The sequence below is a fragment of the Seriola dumerili genome, unplaced genomic scaffold (assembly GCF_002260705.1).
Source record: "Seriola dumerili isolate Sdu_G_001 unplaced genomic scaffold, Sdu_1.0 BDQW01000121.1, whole genome shotgun sequence".
NCBI lineage: Eukaryota > Metazoa > Chordata > Actinopteri > Carangiformes > Carangidae > Seriola > Seriola dumerili.
Window position 1 is genome coordinate 2,082,255 of NW_019174376.1, and position 17,506 is coordinate 2,099,760.

The following is a 17,506-nucleotide window of genomic DNA, read 5'->3' on the forward strand; positions in this document are numbered from 1 at the left end:
CTGATTGCCACCAACTGCCCGCCACAAAGACGTCACCCTGTGTTTTAAGAAGGCAGGAAAAAATACTGGCCCCAGAAATCAGTCTGCCCAATGGAAAAATAAATCAAGAAGGGGAGAAAAGAGGTAGATGGAAAAAGGGGGTTTAACAAGAGATCAATTCCCTTTTGGATGCTAGATGACAGAAGCTAAAAGAAAGAAAATGCTGAAATGTTCAAAAAAAAAAAAGGGGGGGGGGGTCAGGGAAAAAGGAAAAATGTGTGAACAGTGAGCGAAAGGCAGCAACAGAATCAGGGAGAGAGAGAGCGAGAGAGAGCAAAACGAGGGAAGGGTATGTTACTTGACTTGCTAATTGTTTATAAATTATAGATTTTGTTGTCAGATGTAATACAGTGTTCTGCTAGTGTAAACTAACAACAGTGTACTGCATTGAGCCTCCTCACATCTCCTATATTGCCTCTAAATTGTAGCCGTGTCTGGAGCCAGGAATTTTTGAAATGAGTTTTATGTGTACATCAGGAGGATGTTTGTAGTGAGAAAGTTTTTTTTTATCATGTCTGATGCAACAAACTGCTCTATATTTTATACTTCTCTCAGGCTCTGAGGAAGGTTTGCTAGATCAAAATGCTTTCACATGACAGTCAAATTTACAATGAATTGTGATTTTGACATGTGAGCATGAACTTTGTGTGACCTGCATTAATTTGTTTTAGTCTTTTAATTAGTCAAACTGCTAAGCCCTGAGGTTTTTTTTTTCCATCCTGGAAAAATAAAGAACAATATTCTTACAGTTAAAATGACCGAATCCTCTTAATCAATAAAATAATGTTTGCTGCTGGTAAATGTAAGTAAAGTAAAGTTTTAATCATTTCAGTTTGCCAGGCTGATTGTTTGTCACATTGTCCACAAAATGTCCAGCCATTAGCTGGAACACCACAGCCCAGGATTGTTTATGAATTTGAAGAAGCAGGGAAAAAGATGGACACACTGTCGCTAACGATGTAGTGATTTAGTGACTGGATCCAGGCAAGGACAGAATTTCTTTTCTGCAGCAGAATACTTTTCTACCTCCAACACCTTAGGCTGGATGCAATCTACAAGATATTTTTGAACCAATTAGGCATCAACGCTGCTGCCCGAGACCAATTTTGAAGATCAAGGTACTTTGAAAAAAAGCTGCTGAGAAAAATCTTTGATGTGGGATTTAACCCTGATCTTTTAAAAATCATTTGAGGCAATGAAATTGGGGCTAAATTACGCCATCCCAAACAAATTTAGAAAACTAGGGTGAACCTCTTGTAATAGTTACTGCTTTAACAGACTTTTTTTTTATGAGTACAACAATCTGAAAACTTAGTAATTGGACCGGATGACAGTTTTGCTGCACATTTACTTTTTGAGTGAAACTTATGTAAAAAATGTGAGCAACTTGAGGTGGGTTGCTCCATTTTTTATTTCACTGGTGACTGATCTGAACTGATCAAAACAATTAAAATAGAAAGAAACAGCAACACAGAACACAAAGTTGTGGAAGAAGTATCATTTGTGGTAAACAAGCTAAAGGAGAATGGTGCAGGTTACCTGGTCAGGGTCACTAGGGAAAGTAGGTTTCTCACTGACAAAATAAATTCTACTATTTCCTAATCACATGTAGGAAGTAGGAATTCATTTCAAAACATATGACTATTACCAACCTGTTGATGAAGTTGCCCAAGTTGTTGAGCAGCTCAGAGTTGTTCTTCAGAGCCATGTCAGCCCAGGAGAAGGCTGAATCCTGTCCCTCTGGACGCACATACAGCAGGTAGAACCGCCACACATCAGCCGGGATCCCCGTGTCTTTTGCCATGTCTCCAAACACACCAACACCACGGCTCTTGGAGAATTTAGTGTCCTCGTAATTCAGATATTCTGTGGGGAAGTCAGAGCATAAGCTACTGTCAAAGCTGAACCTTAATTAACAGTAAATGTGATCAATCATGATTTCTGTGTTGCATAACTGCAAAACAGAGTGAATGTGCCTTTACGGTGTTTTTAGAACCATTTGAAGATCTGTTGTGAATCCCAATATCAATCTAGTAATACAAAATATAAATAATTAATCAACTGCTGAAATCAGTCATCTGAAATAAGTGATTACCAGTGGCAACGAGGTGGTTGACTAGAGTGTAGTTGTCTTGAGCTCCCAGTAGGGAGCAGGGGAACACCACACTGTGGAATGGCACATTGTCTTTGGCCATGAAGTTATACAGCTCCACCTGGTGGCAGAGACACAACAATGCACAGTGAGGATGACATCATATTAGATCATCATGAGATCATCCAGTTCAAAGAGGACTTATCAGCTCTCCCCATCCCCCAACCCCCAACCCCCATCTCACTCTCTCTCTCACTCACTCACTCACTCTCTCACTGCAAATACAGGCTATCACACACACTTAACAGTTGCTCAATCCTGGGGTTTTAGATGGAGAGAGATGAGATGAGTCAGTGAGACTGAAGTAGACATGTAAAATTTTTTTAATCTGGAAAGTTTTAAGTCTATTTAATCAAGGTGCAGTTAAATTAAGTGTGGCAAAGTGATAAGTAGCTGACTAGCACGTTTCCAGCTTGACGTTTGTTAAACTGTCAAATAGTTCAAATTTTTGAAGTGAAGCTGATGACAGCATCATGTAGGACAACAATCAAGAAAACCTGTGGTAGAGTGATCATGCTGAGATTTATCTCACAGGGGTGGAGTCCAGAAGAACTGCACTGACCTACAGTATACTGCTTTCAACCCAGTCTACTGTATGTCTAAAGCTGAATATGCATTTTATCCATAATCAAAGAGATTATGTCGTCCTCTGTTTCACATACGGGTATATGGGGTTGGGAATTACACTGTGTTCTGATAGAGAGTGCAAAAGACCAGATGGGGCGATGAAAAAAGCAATCAGACCCATTCTGTTGTTTTAAAGTGGAACAAATCTGTGCCAAGCTTGTCCATCAATATGGCTCATAAATTCTGACATTGTGTGTTTGAGATGTGGGCTGGGAGCTTCTACCTGCTGAGGATTCTTCCACCACTTTTCCCATTTGTCGGTGTAGTTGGCGGTTATGGACAGATAACCAATCGGGGCGTCAAACCACACATAGAACACCTGCAGAAGTGGAAATAGTCATGAGTGACAAAGGACCAATTTTTTTGAATTGTACAAGATGCACAATGACATGGATATAATCACTGATTACAATAACAAGTGTGACGTCAAATGTCCTTATGAGATACTGTGTGGGATAACATTTCAGACGTGTGTACTCAAAGAAATGGTCAGTGTTCAAACATGTTCAGACATGCCAGATCTAAAACTTCTCCCAGTGTAGAGATTAGATTAGATTAAAGAGGGCTGCAGTATCATCACTCACTGCAGGATTTGTAAACAGTTAATTAAGTACATAGTCATTCTCAATGTTTAATTAGGAACCTGACCTTAAATATTAAGTGTCTGCATTCATTATTTTCTCAGCAGGCAATACAGCTGAGCAGTAGGGCTTCATGTTTCATTAAAGTGGTGTGAGCATCTTTTCCACAGCATGCAGAAATAGCAAACTAAAAACAAGCAAATGCAATCCAACAGCAACACCTGTACTGTGAAAAAGAATGTATTTTTACTCTATACGACAATACCAGACCTTCTCTTTAAAGTCAGGGTGAGGTACTGGCGTTCCCCACTGCAGGTCCCTGGTGATGCAGCGAGGTTTGAGACCATCTCTCAGCCAGGAGCGAGTGATCTGTTTGGCATTTACGGTCCAGTCTCCTGTGCTGGTCGACTTATCCAGCCACTGCTCCAACTGAGTCTCTAGCTGCATGGGAGAAAGGGAGAGAATGAAAATGCTGTCAAAAGCATCCTCATGTCTTACTCCAAACCACAGCTTTAGTAAGAGAAAAGCCGTTTATATAATAAAATTACCACAGCGGTAACTGGCTTCCACAAGTTGTCTGAGTTTGAATGCTACTTTACTCTCACTAAACTGGTTTACTGTCTCCATCCCTGTGACCAAAATATACTGTCTAAACAGGAGAATGGACAACCAAAGCCATTACAATGCAGTTTGAAAAGCATACCTTTGGCAGGTCCAGGAACAGATGTTTGGACGAGCGGATGACTGGAGTCTGCCTGCAGACTTTACACTGGGGTTCCTGGAGGGTACAACAATGATCAACACTGATTAGGCAAAATTTAACCTGATTTTTTTTTTCTCCTGAATTTACAATTTAGATGAGTATAATAATTCCTTCCATGCAAGTCCAAATAATTCCAAGAGTTCCTGTGCAACCACAATGCTATATGAATAGTAAATGATGGGTCTGTGTCTGTGTTTGTAGATTCACATTTTGCATTTTAGATATATATTAACATGGAAAAATTAAAATGATATTTCAGTTTCTACCACCATCATTCTCTTAATAGTCAGTGGCTACAATCCTCTTCTCGCCCTCTATAATCACTTCAAATGTACAGTCTGCTCCACCAAACTCACCCTGAGCTCCACAGCATTGATGAGCCGCCCACACTTGTCACACTGATCACCACGAGCTTCTGGGTAGCTGCAGTGAGGGCAGATGCCTTCTACGAAGCGGTCAGCCAGGAAACGCTGACAGTTTTCACAACGCAGCTGCTCCACCGTGTCTTCCACCAGGAATTCATGCTTGTGGAGTCGCCAGAAAATATTTTGAGCTATCCTGAAAATATAACAGAGGAACAAGATGGTTGAAAGATTCTTCAAGGGTTGTGTCTGTGATGCAAGAGAAAAATGTTTCTCTTTTGCCCCGTGGGTCATTCCATGTCAACTCACCCAGAATTCAGAACTTTCCCCAGTTCATGGATTTTCTTGAAAGAAATCTATGTGAAAACTTATATTAAATTTATGGGACCTTGCAAAATCCTACAGGTCCACTCCAGATATTTGATATTTGGCCCTCTGAGATATCTTTTTTTTTTAATTTTTTTTTTAATAATTTTTACTTTCTATGTGTATTCTTAGCCTCATCAATTGCATGTTACCAGCCACAACAGTGTAGCTGTATTGTTTTCACCTTGTGAGAGTGTGTGTGTACAAGAAATAATATATATACTGGTATATATATATATATATATATAAACCAAAAAGAAATGTACATATATTTTTGGTTCGTTGCATATTAGATGATGCCATCTTGTTCCGTGTATCTTAATCTTATTTCTTTAGCTCAATACACATTAAATTTCACACTTTTTTGAACTACTTTCTGACATCATTAACAATTCTGGGCTGCTCCCACCTGAAGGGAAGAGAGTTTGTGTTATTGATTTACTGAGGGAAATATGAAGTAAAATGGTACAAAAAAACTAAACAAAGCTGAAAGTAATCTCTGATTTTGATTTTGGGTTGGTAAATCTAAAACCTTACATCCAAGGCACTTTTCATGAATCAAGTCAAAAGTCTTTAATCTGTGGGCTGTTTTCATTTTTCAAAGAACGTGGTGCTTGTGCCTTTTATGTTGCACTCTATCAAAGCAAAGGCCCCAAACAAGAGTTTTCAGCTTTGTGATCTTTGTAAACCTTTTCAGTGTCCAAGCTCAAGGATTTAAGTCTAATTTTTACTGAAGAAAAGTGCCTCTCTTTTGTTTTCCCATTTCAACATATAAGAAGGCATCTTACAATGTTCTATTTGCATATCAATATAAAACAAACAATAATCTGACAGTTTATCCATATGGTGAGGAGCACTGCACTGCTCACTGACTGTAAATGCTATCCACTTCATTACTTTCTTGACTTCAATACTTCCTAAGAGCAACAATGTCAATAACATTGAACATTTTTTTTTTCATCTCTAGACTTTGATTACCTCATCCATATTAAAAAACTGATAACTTTACTATAGATTTACTCTCCTTTCATCTGACTTAAAAAAAAAGTTAGGTTAGGAAAAGTTTCTTGAATAAATTACATTACCAACCTATTAAAAAATAACTGGAGCCTCATCTGACTGTGTTCACACAAGCCCTTGGTTTTAGTTAATGTGCGTTTTACCAATATTTGACTAATTCATAAGTGACGGTGTCAATTGTAGTTCCAGACACTTAATAGGATTTCTTGTATTTATTTGGTAAATCTCTGAAAAGTAACACATTCCATAATCATGCTCAATAATCTCTGATCTTAAGTAAAGCAGAATGTATGGTTGTGAGGGCTAGACGCCCCCCCCCCGTATCTACAGCAAGATTATAGTAATCCTATGTTATGTAATTTTATAGTAAGTGTATGGTAATCATATGGAAACATCCAACCACCACATCCAACCCAAGTGAGGACAAGGATCCTGAATTGATTATTAGTGGAGACCTCGGTGTTTAGCTATATCTTTAGCTATATCTTTAGCTCTGCTGTTTCTCTTTTATTCTTGAAAGAAAAAACCTTGTCTTTAATTTCTCACATATCAGTAGATTGAATTAAACCCACTGTTGGCCCCAAACAGGCCAAAACAGCCTCGTTCCCTGCTTTCACTTACTCCGTCTGCTTCTCAGTGGTGGTTCTGCCGAAGAAGTCAAAGTCGATCTGGAACCACTTGTAGATGCTGGAGTGAATGGCGTGATACTTGTCGCAGATCTGCTGCGGTGTCAGGCCCTCTTCTCTGGCCTTGTTCTCCGTAGCTGTGCCGTACTCATCTGTGCCGCACACAAACAGCAGGTTCCAGCCTCGCAGACGGCCATACCTTGAAGAAGATGATGGACAGATTGAGGAAGTGGAACAAGACAAAAGACACAGAGATGATGAGTGAAAAGAAAATTAAGGCAATGGATCAAGAAATAAAAAAGAAAGAAATCAGAATAAGTTGAGGTAGAAGATGAGATAATTGATAACTGTTAGTGAGAAAAAGTATGATGGACAGCTTTACTTGTAATATTCCGAAGGCTGTTAAATACATTACAATTATTCACATGCATTCTTGGGTATATGAATATAAAAATGTGTTTGCTGCAAGAGTCAATGTATTCTTCACAATTATCACTAGGTTTCTAGCACCTACTATATATGTACAAAGGAAAGACAGAAATTCTTACCTGGAGAAGACGTCAGCGCTGAGCACACAGCCAATGATGTTACCCAGGTGGGGGACGTTGTTGACGTAAGGCAAGGCACTGGTCAGCAGGATGTTTCGCTTGCCCTCCTGTGGCAAACTGATAAGAAAACAGAACTGAATTTGAATCGGGTTCAAAAAGATGTGATGTTATGTGATGTGATTCCCACAACATTCTATAACATCATAAACTACAACATGTAGCGCACACTCTCTGCACATCACTCTGAGTGGAAGTATCTGCTTAATGTGTAGATTGGGAAATGGCACGTTGAAGTACTTACATAGGGTGTTGTCTCTCTGTAGCCAGTGGGCCACCATTCAAATCTTTGCTCCAGGTGAGCACAGCAGCCTCCATCTCCTCCTCTGAAACCACACGCTCTCCCTCTTCACACTATACAAACATGAGGATATAGAGGACGCATTAACAAGGAAATGCACTGAAACCAACATGTGAGGCTGGTAATCTCCACAAGTAGATATTTATCCAAAATGTATGTACTTTAATCCTGCTGTTTAATTTAACTTTGTGCAAGATTATCAAGATGGCCCAAAAATAAGGGGTGATAAAAGGTCTGAATGATGGCTCCATGTTCTAAAAATCATTTCAAATCTTGCACAGTTTGATCAACAAACCCAAAAGTGTATTGCCACTGAAAACAATTATTGACCATAACATCAAAATGATCTCCATTTCAACATGATACAGTAAAGCAAAAAAAAAAAAAAAAGGCGTACACAAACTTGTTCATGTGTTCACTGTCACTGTATAATATCTCTTTCAAAAACAGCTATGGCTCACAAATCAATGATGAGCTATCAAAGGACCAATATACTACAAGTGAACCGTTCTCTCACTAAACCACTCGATCAAAAAGACAATATAGTAAGATTTTTTAATTCTTTTGAATCGTGTGTTTTATTGTTACACATGCCCCATGAATCCCACCTGACCTCTCAACCTTTAACCCAAAGGCACTCTGAGATCCACACATCCTCCCACGTCCTCTGACAAGGAGCCATAACACCTGCTGCTAAATTTGACTGACACCTGTTCAAATCCTCCCATGCTTACACAAGAAGGAGAGTGGAGGATAAAGAAATAGTGATGTAACCTCTGCATGCTGCATGTTCTATATCCCAACACAGGTGTTAATTTAGATTTAATAGAGCCAGGTTAAGTCTCACCTGAAGATCGCATCTGCTCTACAAAAGAACCTTGCTTAGTTCAAGTGAGGTGAATTCAAGTCTTGCAACTGTTTGAATGCTTTAACTTTCTTCCTCTGAAGAAAAAGACTGAAAATGTGCGAAAATGTGATAATACATGTCTTGTAAGGTGTTTTGTTTTTGCATCTGTAGCTTGAGGAAAACAAAAAGACAATAAATCTTCTTGGATACCTCACAGGATTCCCTGAGGCATAGGGACAAATGTAGATACCACCTCTGAATGCTTTTTGTTCAGTAAGAATGCTTTAAGTCTAATAGCTATCCCGATGATCTAGCAGATACCTCAGCAGGGTTGCTGTTGCATGGCTGTGTGTCTCTGCACTGGCTGCTCTGAGGGGCAGGCTGCCTCTGCATGTAGCTCTTCATGCCCTGCAGGCCTTTTCCCCGCAGCACTTTCTGAACAGCAGACTGGCAACTGTGCATAGCAGCCACACGGTCAAACCAAGGCTTCACAGACTTGCGTTCACCTGTGAAAAGAAAAAGCGGCACAGAAAAAATTAGGGGAGAATAAAGGAGGGGAAAAAAAGCATAAGGGAAGGGTTGCAGTGAGGATCGTTTGAACATAGAGGAGGAGGAGAAGATAAAATAAAGGAAGAAGGTAAGAAAGGGAAAAAAATGGAAATAAAATTGATAAATGAAAATAGGGGGGAAGTTGAGGAAATTAAAAAGGAAACAATTAGTTAATGGATGGAGAATTTCTGCATGGCCAACAACAAACAGTTTTAATGTTTATGACCACTTACCCAGTGCTAGTGAAGAGTCAGATAAAACAGGATACAGCGCAGCCCACAAAACAACATCAGCAACTGAAACGGCCTCCTAAACACAGCACAGTTTAATGAACATTATTTCTGAACTTGTCGCATGTCCTTTTCAGTCATCCCATCAAAAATCTAAAGGCCTGTTATTTTGAAAGCTATAAACAATGCAGAAGAGGGATCCATTCAACCCCGTTAATTTCTATATACAGAACAACCATGAGGAAGAATATTTTCAGCATGAATTGGTTTTGTGCTTGCCTCTTACTAAATATGAATTATACAGGTTCTGGTCAATAAATTAGAATATCATCAAAAAGTTGATTTATTTCAGTAATTCCATTCAAAAAGTGAAACTTGTATATTATATTCATTCATTCATTACACACAGACTGATATATTTCAAATGTTTATTTCTTTTAATTTTGATGATTATAACTGACAACTAATGAAAATCCCAAATTCAGTATCTCAGAAAATTAGAATATTACTTAAGACCAATACAAAAAAAAAGGATTTTTAGAAATGTTGGCCAACTGAAAAGTATGAACATGATGTATGAGCATGTACAGCACTCAATACTTAGTCGGAGCTCCTTTTGCCTGAATTACTGCAGCAATGCGGCGTGGCATGGAGTCGATCAGTCAGTGGCACGGCTCAGGTGTTATGAGAGCCCAGGTTGCTCTGATAGTGGCCTTCAGCTCTTCTGCATTGTTGGGTCTGGCGTATCGCATCTTCCTCTTCACAATACCCCATAGATTTTCTATGGGGTTAAGGTCAGGCGAGTTTGCTGGCCAATTAAGAACAGGGATACCATGGTCCTTAAACCAGGTATTGGTAGCTTTGGCACTGTGTGCAGGTGCCAGCAGATGACACGGCTCCCCAAACCATCACTGACTGGAAACTTTACACTGGACCTCAAGCAACGTGGATTCTGTGCCTCTCCTCTCTTCCTCCAGACTCTGGGACCTTGATTTCCAAAGGAAATGCAAAATTTACTTTCATCAGAGAACATAACTTTGGACCACTCAGCAGCAGTCCAGTCCTTTTTGTCTTTAGCCCAGGCAAGACGCTTCTGACGCTGTCTCTTGTTCAAGAGTGGCTTGACACAAGGAATGCGACAGCTGAAACCCATGTCTTGCATACGTCTGTGCATGGTGGTTCTTGAAGCACTGACTCCAGCTGCAGTCCACTCTTTGTGAATCTCCCCCACATTTTTGAATGGGTTTTGTTTCACAATCCTCTCCAGGGTGCGGTTATCCCTATTGCTTGTACACTTTTTTCTACCACATCTTTTCCTTCCCTTCGCCTCTCTATTAATGTGCTTGGACACAGAGCTCTGTGAACAGCCAGCCTCTTTAGCAATGACCTTTTGTGTCTTGCCCTCCTTGTGCAAGGTGTCAATGGTCATCTTTTGGACAACTGTCAAGTCAGCAGTCTTCCCCATGATTGTGTAGCCTACAGAACTAGACTGAGAGACCATTTAAAGGCCTTTGCAGGTGTTTTGAGTTAATTAGCTGATTAGAGTGTGGCACCAGGTGTCTTCAATATTGAACCTTTTCACAATATTCTAATTTTCTGAGATACTGAATTTGGGGTTTTCATTAGTTGTCAGTTATAATCATCAAAATTAAAAGAAATAAACACTTGAAATATATCAGTCTGTGTGGAATGAATGTGTACAGTATACAAGTTTCACTTTTTGAATGGAATTACTGAAATAAATCAACTTTTTGATGATATTCTAATTTATTGACCAGCACCTGTATATACACTGCTGCAACTGCCTCACTGTGACGCTTGCCACAGTTTTTCTTTAGCTTAACACGGGGCTCCTCATCCAAGCCATGCATATCACCAAGAGACTCAACAATACATATTTCTGTACACATGAAATATATGACAGACGTAGATGACCTATTGCCACAGGGGCTGCAAATACCACAGAGAACTGATCCCCCCCCCCACACACACACACACACACACGCACACACACCCCCACACTCACACATCTGCAACATAAGGGACCTCCTCCCCAGATGAATCTTTTTAACTTAAAAATGCATCACTAGCTCAGCATCAGCTGTTAAAAAAAGAAGAGGAGAAAAAGAAATGTTGCCGGAGGAGCCTGATGTGGCACTCAGGAGGCTCAGTAAAGCTCAGCTGAGCTTTCAAAGAGGCATCATGAACTTTTGACTTGATCATATATTAAATCGATGGAAAAGGCTTTGTTTGAGTGAGTGTATATGGAAACTAAATGGGCAGTAGAAAATAGGAAATACAACAGCTGAACAGGAGATTTTAATACTGTACCCCTGTTAAATATGGCGTGTTCCCTTTGCTCAAGCTTTGGTCCAAGTAGTTTAGGGGCCCCTGGAGGACATTAGACACCTGTGAACCTTTTCCCTGCAGCACTGCCATGTGAAGAGCCAGCAGCAGTGCAGGCTGCACAAATAAGACAAAACAGAGGTTAATTACAATTGATCGAATGACATTAGATCAAGCAGTGAACCAAAGAAGTGTGACTAAGGTTAAATAAATGCCTCCTTAAACCCTACACTGAGCATACAGATAGATCTCTTAACACTGGTCTCTATTCATTGTTCTTTTGAGAGTGTAAGTTTTAGTCATTTAGCTGCATGGATTTATGTCCCCTTTGGTGACACACTGAAGCACAGTAAGAGGATTCTATACAAAAGACTGTACAAATGCATGAAATAAAAATAGTTTGCATCTCAAAAGAGGTTTGGTGTTTTGTACAGCAGATTTCAAGCAAGCGAGAAGGTTATTTTTATGTAGAGTTTACCTGTAGATCTGTGGCCTCCCATTCAAGCCACTGACTGCAAAGCTCACTGGATTCTTGTCCATTTACTTCAAACAAGTATCTGAGGTTGTGGAAAAAAAAGAACAAGGTCCTGTCAAACAGTTTTAGCTCATTTAAATTCAAAGAGAGTTTGTGTTAAACAAATACACCTAAAATACAGGTATCTTCAACATATGTGCTCCCTCTTCATGAGTTACAATGCACAGTAAGACAAATCTTAAATATCAACCTTTCAGTCCGTTACTGTGAGGCTTTAGTTTATATTATTAACTTAGTATAATCAAACCAACACATTACCATATCTTTCTGGTATATACATATCATTGCAATTTTATAATTTCCATTTTAATTACCATTGAAACAGAAAAAAACTGTTGAAATTAGTGTTCCCAAGTACCAAATTACAAAAAACAATCTTTTTTTCCTTTAAACTCTAATGGTATCTAGCCATGCAGATAGTTTTGTTTTTATTTTCCTAGGCTCTGAGATTAAGATTTCTGCTGCCATTAAATTTTGGGGGCTCAGCAATAAAACCTGGAAAATTCAAGACAAAGCTGTTTGCATGGCTAGGTACAAATTAGGGTAAGAATCTTGGATATCTGAAACGTTATACAGAGTCAGTGATTAACAGCATCCACATTCATGCCTAATTGGCACTGACATTCATAAATGACCAAGCAGAAAGGACTATGTGTATAGTCTACTGACTGGCAGATGGCATTGGCGCTGAAAAGATATAGTCCACTAGGCAGGAACATGGCTGGCAAAGCTGGACGGCTAAGGAAGGGCACCACTGTCTCTAAAAAACAAAAGAGAAAAAGAGATTGTGAGTTTGTTTGGATAATTATGAATAAAATAAGATACATCAGACAAGATTATTATGTCTGTGAGCATGTTTCTGGACTGGACTGGATTTTTTACCTGGGTGGTAGATTCTGATACAAACTGTAAATCCTCTTTCTAATGGCTTTGACTTTAAAGAGAGAGAATTCAACATTGCAACTTCAAGGAGAAGTAATAACATTCAAATGCTTCGAGGATAATCCTGTGATCACATTCTGAGCCTTAATATTTATCAGCAAAGTTACTTGAATGGTCCATGAAGAACACAAAGGTCAAACTGAAGGTCAAAGATTTGATCTTTTTAATCTGGAATTCATCAGAAGTCAGGGCAGATCACCACAGGAGAGGATTCTGATTACATTTTTTATAGATGTTTCTACTTTGATGGTTCAATTTACTGGTTTTATGGTGGCTCAAGGATTCAATACAATTTTAATCCTGCATAAATACAGCAACAATAACACTTCCATTTTTTTTTTCTAAATGATATTTACCTTAGTTAATATTTCAAAATGTAATGCAATATTTCAAACTGTGTATAGAACAATGGATAAATAACAAAAAACAGCTATTGTTTAAAGGATTTTTCAACTACAACCATAGTACTGTTAGTGTATGTGTATTTCTGGGTACAGTCCATTAATTCATGCACTGTGGCTGCATGCCAGATGGTCCTGGTTATTCATCTCTGTGATCCAGCTCCTAAGGAGGACTAGCACACATCTGGGACAGGGAGTGAAGCATCCCTCACATGTCTGAGACAATCAGGCCATAAGCCTAAGGCTAGGGTGAATTACCATTTAATTAGAGTCTAATTCTTTTACACAGCTTGATGATGTTCCACTGCACAATGAATTGGTTAGAAATAACCTAAGTCTCCAGGAATAATAACTAAACAAATATACAGCCCATATGATATGATCCAGCTGTATTCTGTGTCAGTAGTCAATTCAAACAATACATCATGTCAAACTCATTGTTGAACTTAGCCTAGAGTGGACTTATTGTATAGAACAGCCTGTCTTTTGAAAACATTGTCAGCTATAGATCAGAACAGCGAGTCAGACATTAGTCACAAGACTATTAATGGAGGGACGAGTGATTTAGTTTAAATCAATATTAAGCTTTTCATATGGACATTTGTCTAAGTCAACACAAGTTACAACATGACATAATAAGCAACCCTTTTTTTCAAAAACGTTTTCAGGTTTTTGGGTTGAGGTGTGTCAAGGGTTGTTCTTGGGTGCATGCTGACTGTCCACATAGTTTTGCCAGTTCAGATATTGAACCAGAACTCCTGCTAGTCCTGTTGCTTTGGTAAAACATTTTCCGTTTACCACAACACTGACAGACAGAATCTGATGGGATGAAAAAAACCTCAAGCGCATTGACAATGGTCATTTGTAATCACACAGGATGGTGTTTAAATATAGTGTTTTCTAGATTTCTTTTTAACTTGATTGGTATTGGAAATTGAGAAAAAGAAAAAAAGGGCTGAAAGCACTAATTATCATCCCCAGAATACAATCATTTTTGTTCATATCAAGATATTGGGGGGAACAAACGATGACACAGCCCTGAAACTTTACAAACGTCCAAGTAAATCAAGTATCCAGGTGTGTGTGTGTGTGTGTATATATATATATATATATATATACTGTACAGGTAGAGGCTCAACACCTGTAACTATCCATAAATAAACAAAACAAAGTTTGCGTGGAGCTGTTCAATCAAACACTGCTAAAATAAGGGAAACAAAGCAGTGATGTGCAGAAAGACTTTTCTAGCTGCTTCTCAGACGCAGATACAAGTGGACTGTTCACTCCATTCATTGTAACTGACACTGACAGGCAGTTGTCACTTACAGCTAGCATGCTATCCCATGGTAGCAACCGTCAGTTACAGCACATATTCAGCTCAAACTTGGCAAAACAAACGTTACATATAATGATTTAGCCAAACGACAGCTGCCGTTAGTCGTCATTACATTTAGGTCCACATATTATAATAAAGCTAACCATGCTTTCTTACCTTCGTGGTTAACATACTGAACGTCACACTGAACTCCAGTCACTTCTAACGCGGCTAACACCTTCAGGCAGTGCGGGTTGCCTTCACTTACGAAGAGCTTCATTTGGTCGTTTGTAGCTACTCCGCTATGTTAGGAATGGTGGCTGGCTTTAATAGTGACAATGTTTTTACTATAACACAAGACAGGGAGCTACTCGTGGTAACTTTACCGGCGAGTGCTGTCTACTTCACGAGAGCTGATGCAAGCAATGTCGGCGCGTTACAAATGACAGAGTTGTAGTTTTGGAGCAGTGTCTGTGTCGTTGTCAGAAACAGTAGAGGTCTGCTTAAACGACTACATCTCCCATAAACCATTTCCCGGAGCGTAAATTCGCTGCACAGTGGCCCTGCTTGTTTTAAATCACACTGTAGCGCCGCCGGGCGGGAAGCATCTCTCATGTTTGCCCATTGTACTCCGGGCGGCATGTGGCAATAAAATGTGCGCACCACCGCCTCTTCTGATTGGTCCCGTGTAAAATCATATTGTAGCCAATCTTAAACCGCCAAACCCACTCAGCACAAGCTATATTTTTATCCGCTTAAAGAGCCCGGAGGTTGTACAGGCATGGAGTGTATCGAGCAAGTTAATGCCACTATATGACCTCCTATCTCCTATATATCTATATATATATCTCCTATGTGCTTTCCATCACGTAAATTATGTGAAGTTTTCAATATTTTTATTCTTCCCACGAGAAAAGCGCAGCAAACTACCCAAGACGTAACTCCTGCTGTGTCTGCAGTTCACTCCAAAAACACAACTGAGCTGTCATCTCGTCGCTGCACGGTGAGTGATGTTATGTCCCTCAAATTCAAAGATTAGATATCTGCTAATTTGACTAGTCAGAGAACTTATTTCCTGCAAAATATTGCTGACATTGAAAATGGTTAGGATATATGCAAGATAAAAGTGCTTCTGTAATGCTCACTATCGGTATTTAAGTCTACTGTGCTATTAATGCAAATGAATTCAAATTCATTAGATAAGTAGGCTGAAATACATGGTAGATTTATTTAAGATAAATGCTTTTAAAGTTGTGAGTTCACACTAATTTGTTAGCTGATATATTTGTCTACAGGTTTAAAAAATCTCTACTTCTCAATCGGGCTAATATCTCATCCAGACTTACAACAGAAGCAACTCATATCAGTAGGAATAAGATTATCACAATGTGTCTCATGGCTTTAATTAAAATTTTGCTTAATAATCCCCATTCTGTACAATCATGGTTTATGCTTTATTTGGAAAAATGCATAATACTTTTAAAGCTGATAAAATTACAATATAGTCTATGACATTGCTCCCATCTACTGTAAAGTTTGTGCAAAAAAATAAGTTGTTGGCCAATCAGGCCACAAAAAAGTTATACAGTTCCCCAGTTACTAAAATAGCGAGCTCAGCTTTTCCAAAACAACACATTTTTCCACATCATAGTGTCAAACCACATTTAGCCTATACTGTCACAGCCGCTTAAACTCAGCTGGGGCACTGCAAGAGTCACAAATGGCCAACTTCAGCCTACAACCATTTCCTGTGGAAGACTGCTATACATTTTAGAGTTTCCTGTTCAACCCTTCCCCATATATACTTTTTGACATGTAATGAACTACTTTTCAGATTTTTTTCCTTTTAATTTAGCCTATGTATACCTACTGCTCAATGTACATCATCACTATGATGATGCTGATATCATGACCTCATATTTGGTCATCTCTGCGAATGTCACACTGATGAAGAATTGCTAATCTCAGCACTTTACATAAAACAGACCTTTTCACATGCGGAAATATTTGCATGCTTCTGCAAGCGAGTTAGCCCTTACATGCTACACAGAAAGTGCATGGATGGGTTAACCACAGGGCGTGATGGAAACAGTTTGACTGACGCATTGCATTTTTGCTTTTTCATAATCTGTTTTAAGTCCATGCAAAGCAGGAGATTTGCTCCCTTTTTCACCAGCCTGTGACGACACAGGCTTGAAAGATTATTCTCCAGTTGCAAGTTTGCTGATTAAAAGTGCCCTGTACCATGTGCAGTATTAGCAGGAGGGTTACAAGTTTGCTGTAATTACTAGTGTGCTCCACAGATTGCTGTTGTGGATGCAGTGTCACAGTGAGATTGCGAGACTGAAGCGTTTTACATTGTGGTGTGTTACTAGTCAGATTATTCCAGTGCAAGTCTGTCATCTAACTCTTTTTTTCTAAGTGTGAAATGTGTGTGTGTGTGTGTGTGTGTGTGTGTGTGTGTGTGTGTGTGTGTGTTTGCGTTGTGTCTGTGGTGCAAAAAATATACAGTAGAAGATCACAAAGTGTAGAAAAACCTCATCTCACTTATTTGCTTTGCACTGTACGAACCACGTGAAAGCCACAACACAAAGGTGTTTCTGCATGTAGTTTTGGGACATCTGGCCCTTCAAAACAATCGTAAACTCCACATCTGAGAGTCAGATATTTATTTGCTGGTTCAGCTCTCCAGATCACACTGGTCTGTTGAAGGTACTCTAGCTGTGATAAACTTGTAATGATTTTTGAACTGTTTGTCAATGAAATCTGCTCTCGTCAGAGTAAGGTTTCCGAACTTTTCCAGCCTGCGACCCCATTTCTGTGTTTCAAAAACTTCCCATGACCCAGAGCTAGTCATGTGATTTTAAATGGCATACTTTCAAGGGCGCAGGGTGGCTCC

General features: G+C 39.2%; 2 protein-coding genes across 8 annotated transcripts in view; one reads left to right on the top strand and one right to left on the bottom strand.

The window, feature by feature from the left end:
• The window catches only part of mars (methionyl-tRNA synthetase), a 19,064-nt gene extending 4,050 nt beyond the window's left edge, over nucleotides 1–15,014 (bottom strand). For both annotated transcript variants that reach the window (XM_022748266.1, XM_022748265.1), the window contains exons 1-15: nucleotides 14,785–15,014; nucleotides 12,619–12,709; nucleotides 11,893–11,971; nucleotides 11,400–11,531; nucleotides 9,072–9,147; nucleotides 8,611–8,795; nucleotides 7,386–7,495; nucleotides 7,085–7,201; nucleotides 6,532–6,735; nucleotides 4,519–4,720; nucleotides 4,103–4,177; nucleotides 3,670–3,840; nucleotides 3,042–3,137; nucleotides 2,135–2,252; nucleotides 1,692–1,905 (exon numbers count right to left, since the gene is read on the bottom strand). In XM_022748266.1, the coding sequence (XP_022603987.1) occupies nucleotides 1,692–1,905; nucleotides 2,135–2,252; nucleotides 3,042–3,137; nucleotides 3,670–3,840; nucleotides 4,103–4,177; nucleotides 4,519–4,720; nucleotides 6,532–6,735; nucleotides 7,085–7,201; nucleotides 7,386–7,495; nucleotides 8,611–8,795; nucleotides 9,072–9,147; nucleotides 11,400–11,531; nucleotides 11,893–11,971; nucleotides 12,619–12,709; nucleotides 14,785–14,887 (1,973 nt within the window). In that variant the 5' untranslated portion in view covers nucleotides 14,888–15,014. The remainder of the gene's footprint in view (nucleotides 1–1,691; nucleotides 1,906–2,134; nucleotides 2,253–3,041; nucleotides 3,138–3,669; nucleotides 3,841–4,102; nucleotides 4,178–4,518; nucleotides 4,721–6,531; nucleotides 6,736–7,084; nucleotides 7,202–7,385; nucleotides 7,496–8,610; nucleotides 8,796–9,071; nucleotides 9,148–11,399; nucleotides 11,532–11,892; nucleotides 11,972–12,618; nucleotides 12,710–14,784) is intronic.
• Nucleotides 15,015–15,405: 391 nt separating this feature from the next.
• Nucleotides 15,406–17,506, top strand: part of arhgap9 (Rho GTPase activating protein 9) — a 40,127-nt gene continuing 38,026 nt past the window's right edge. For all 6 annotated transcript variants that reach the window (XM_022748296.1, XM_022748299.1, XM_022748301.1 and 3 more), the window contains exon 1: nucleotides 15,406–15,610. The gene's annotated coding sequence lies outside the window, so the exon portion shown is untranslated. The remainder of the gene's footprint in view (nucleotides 15,611–17,506) is intronic.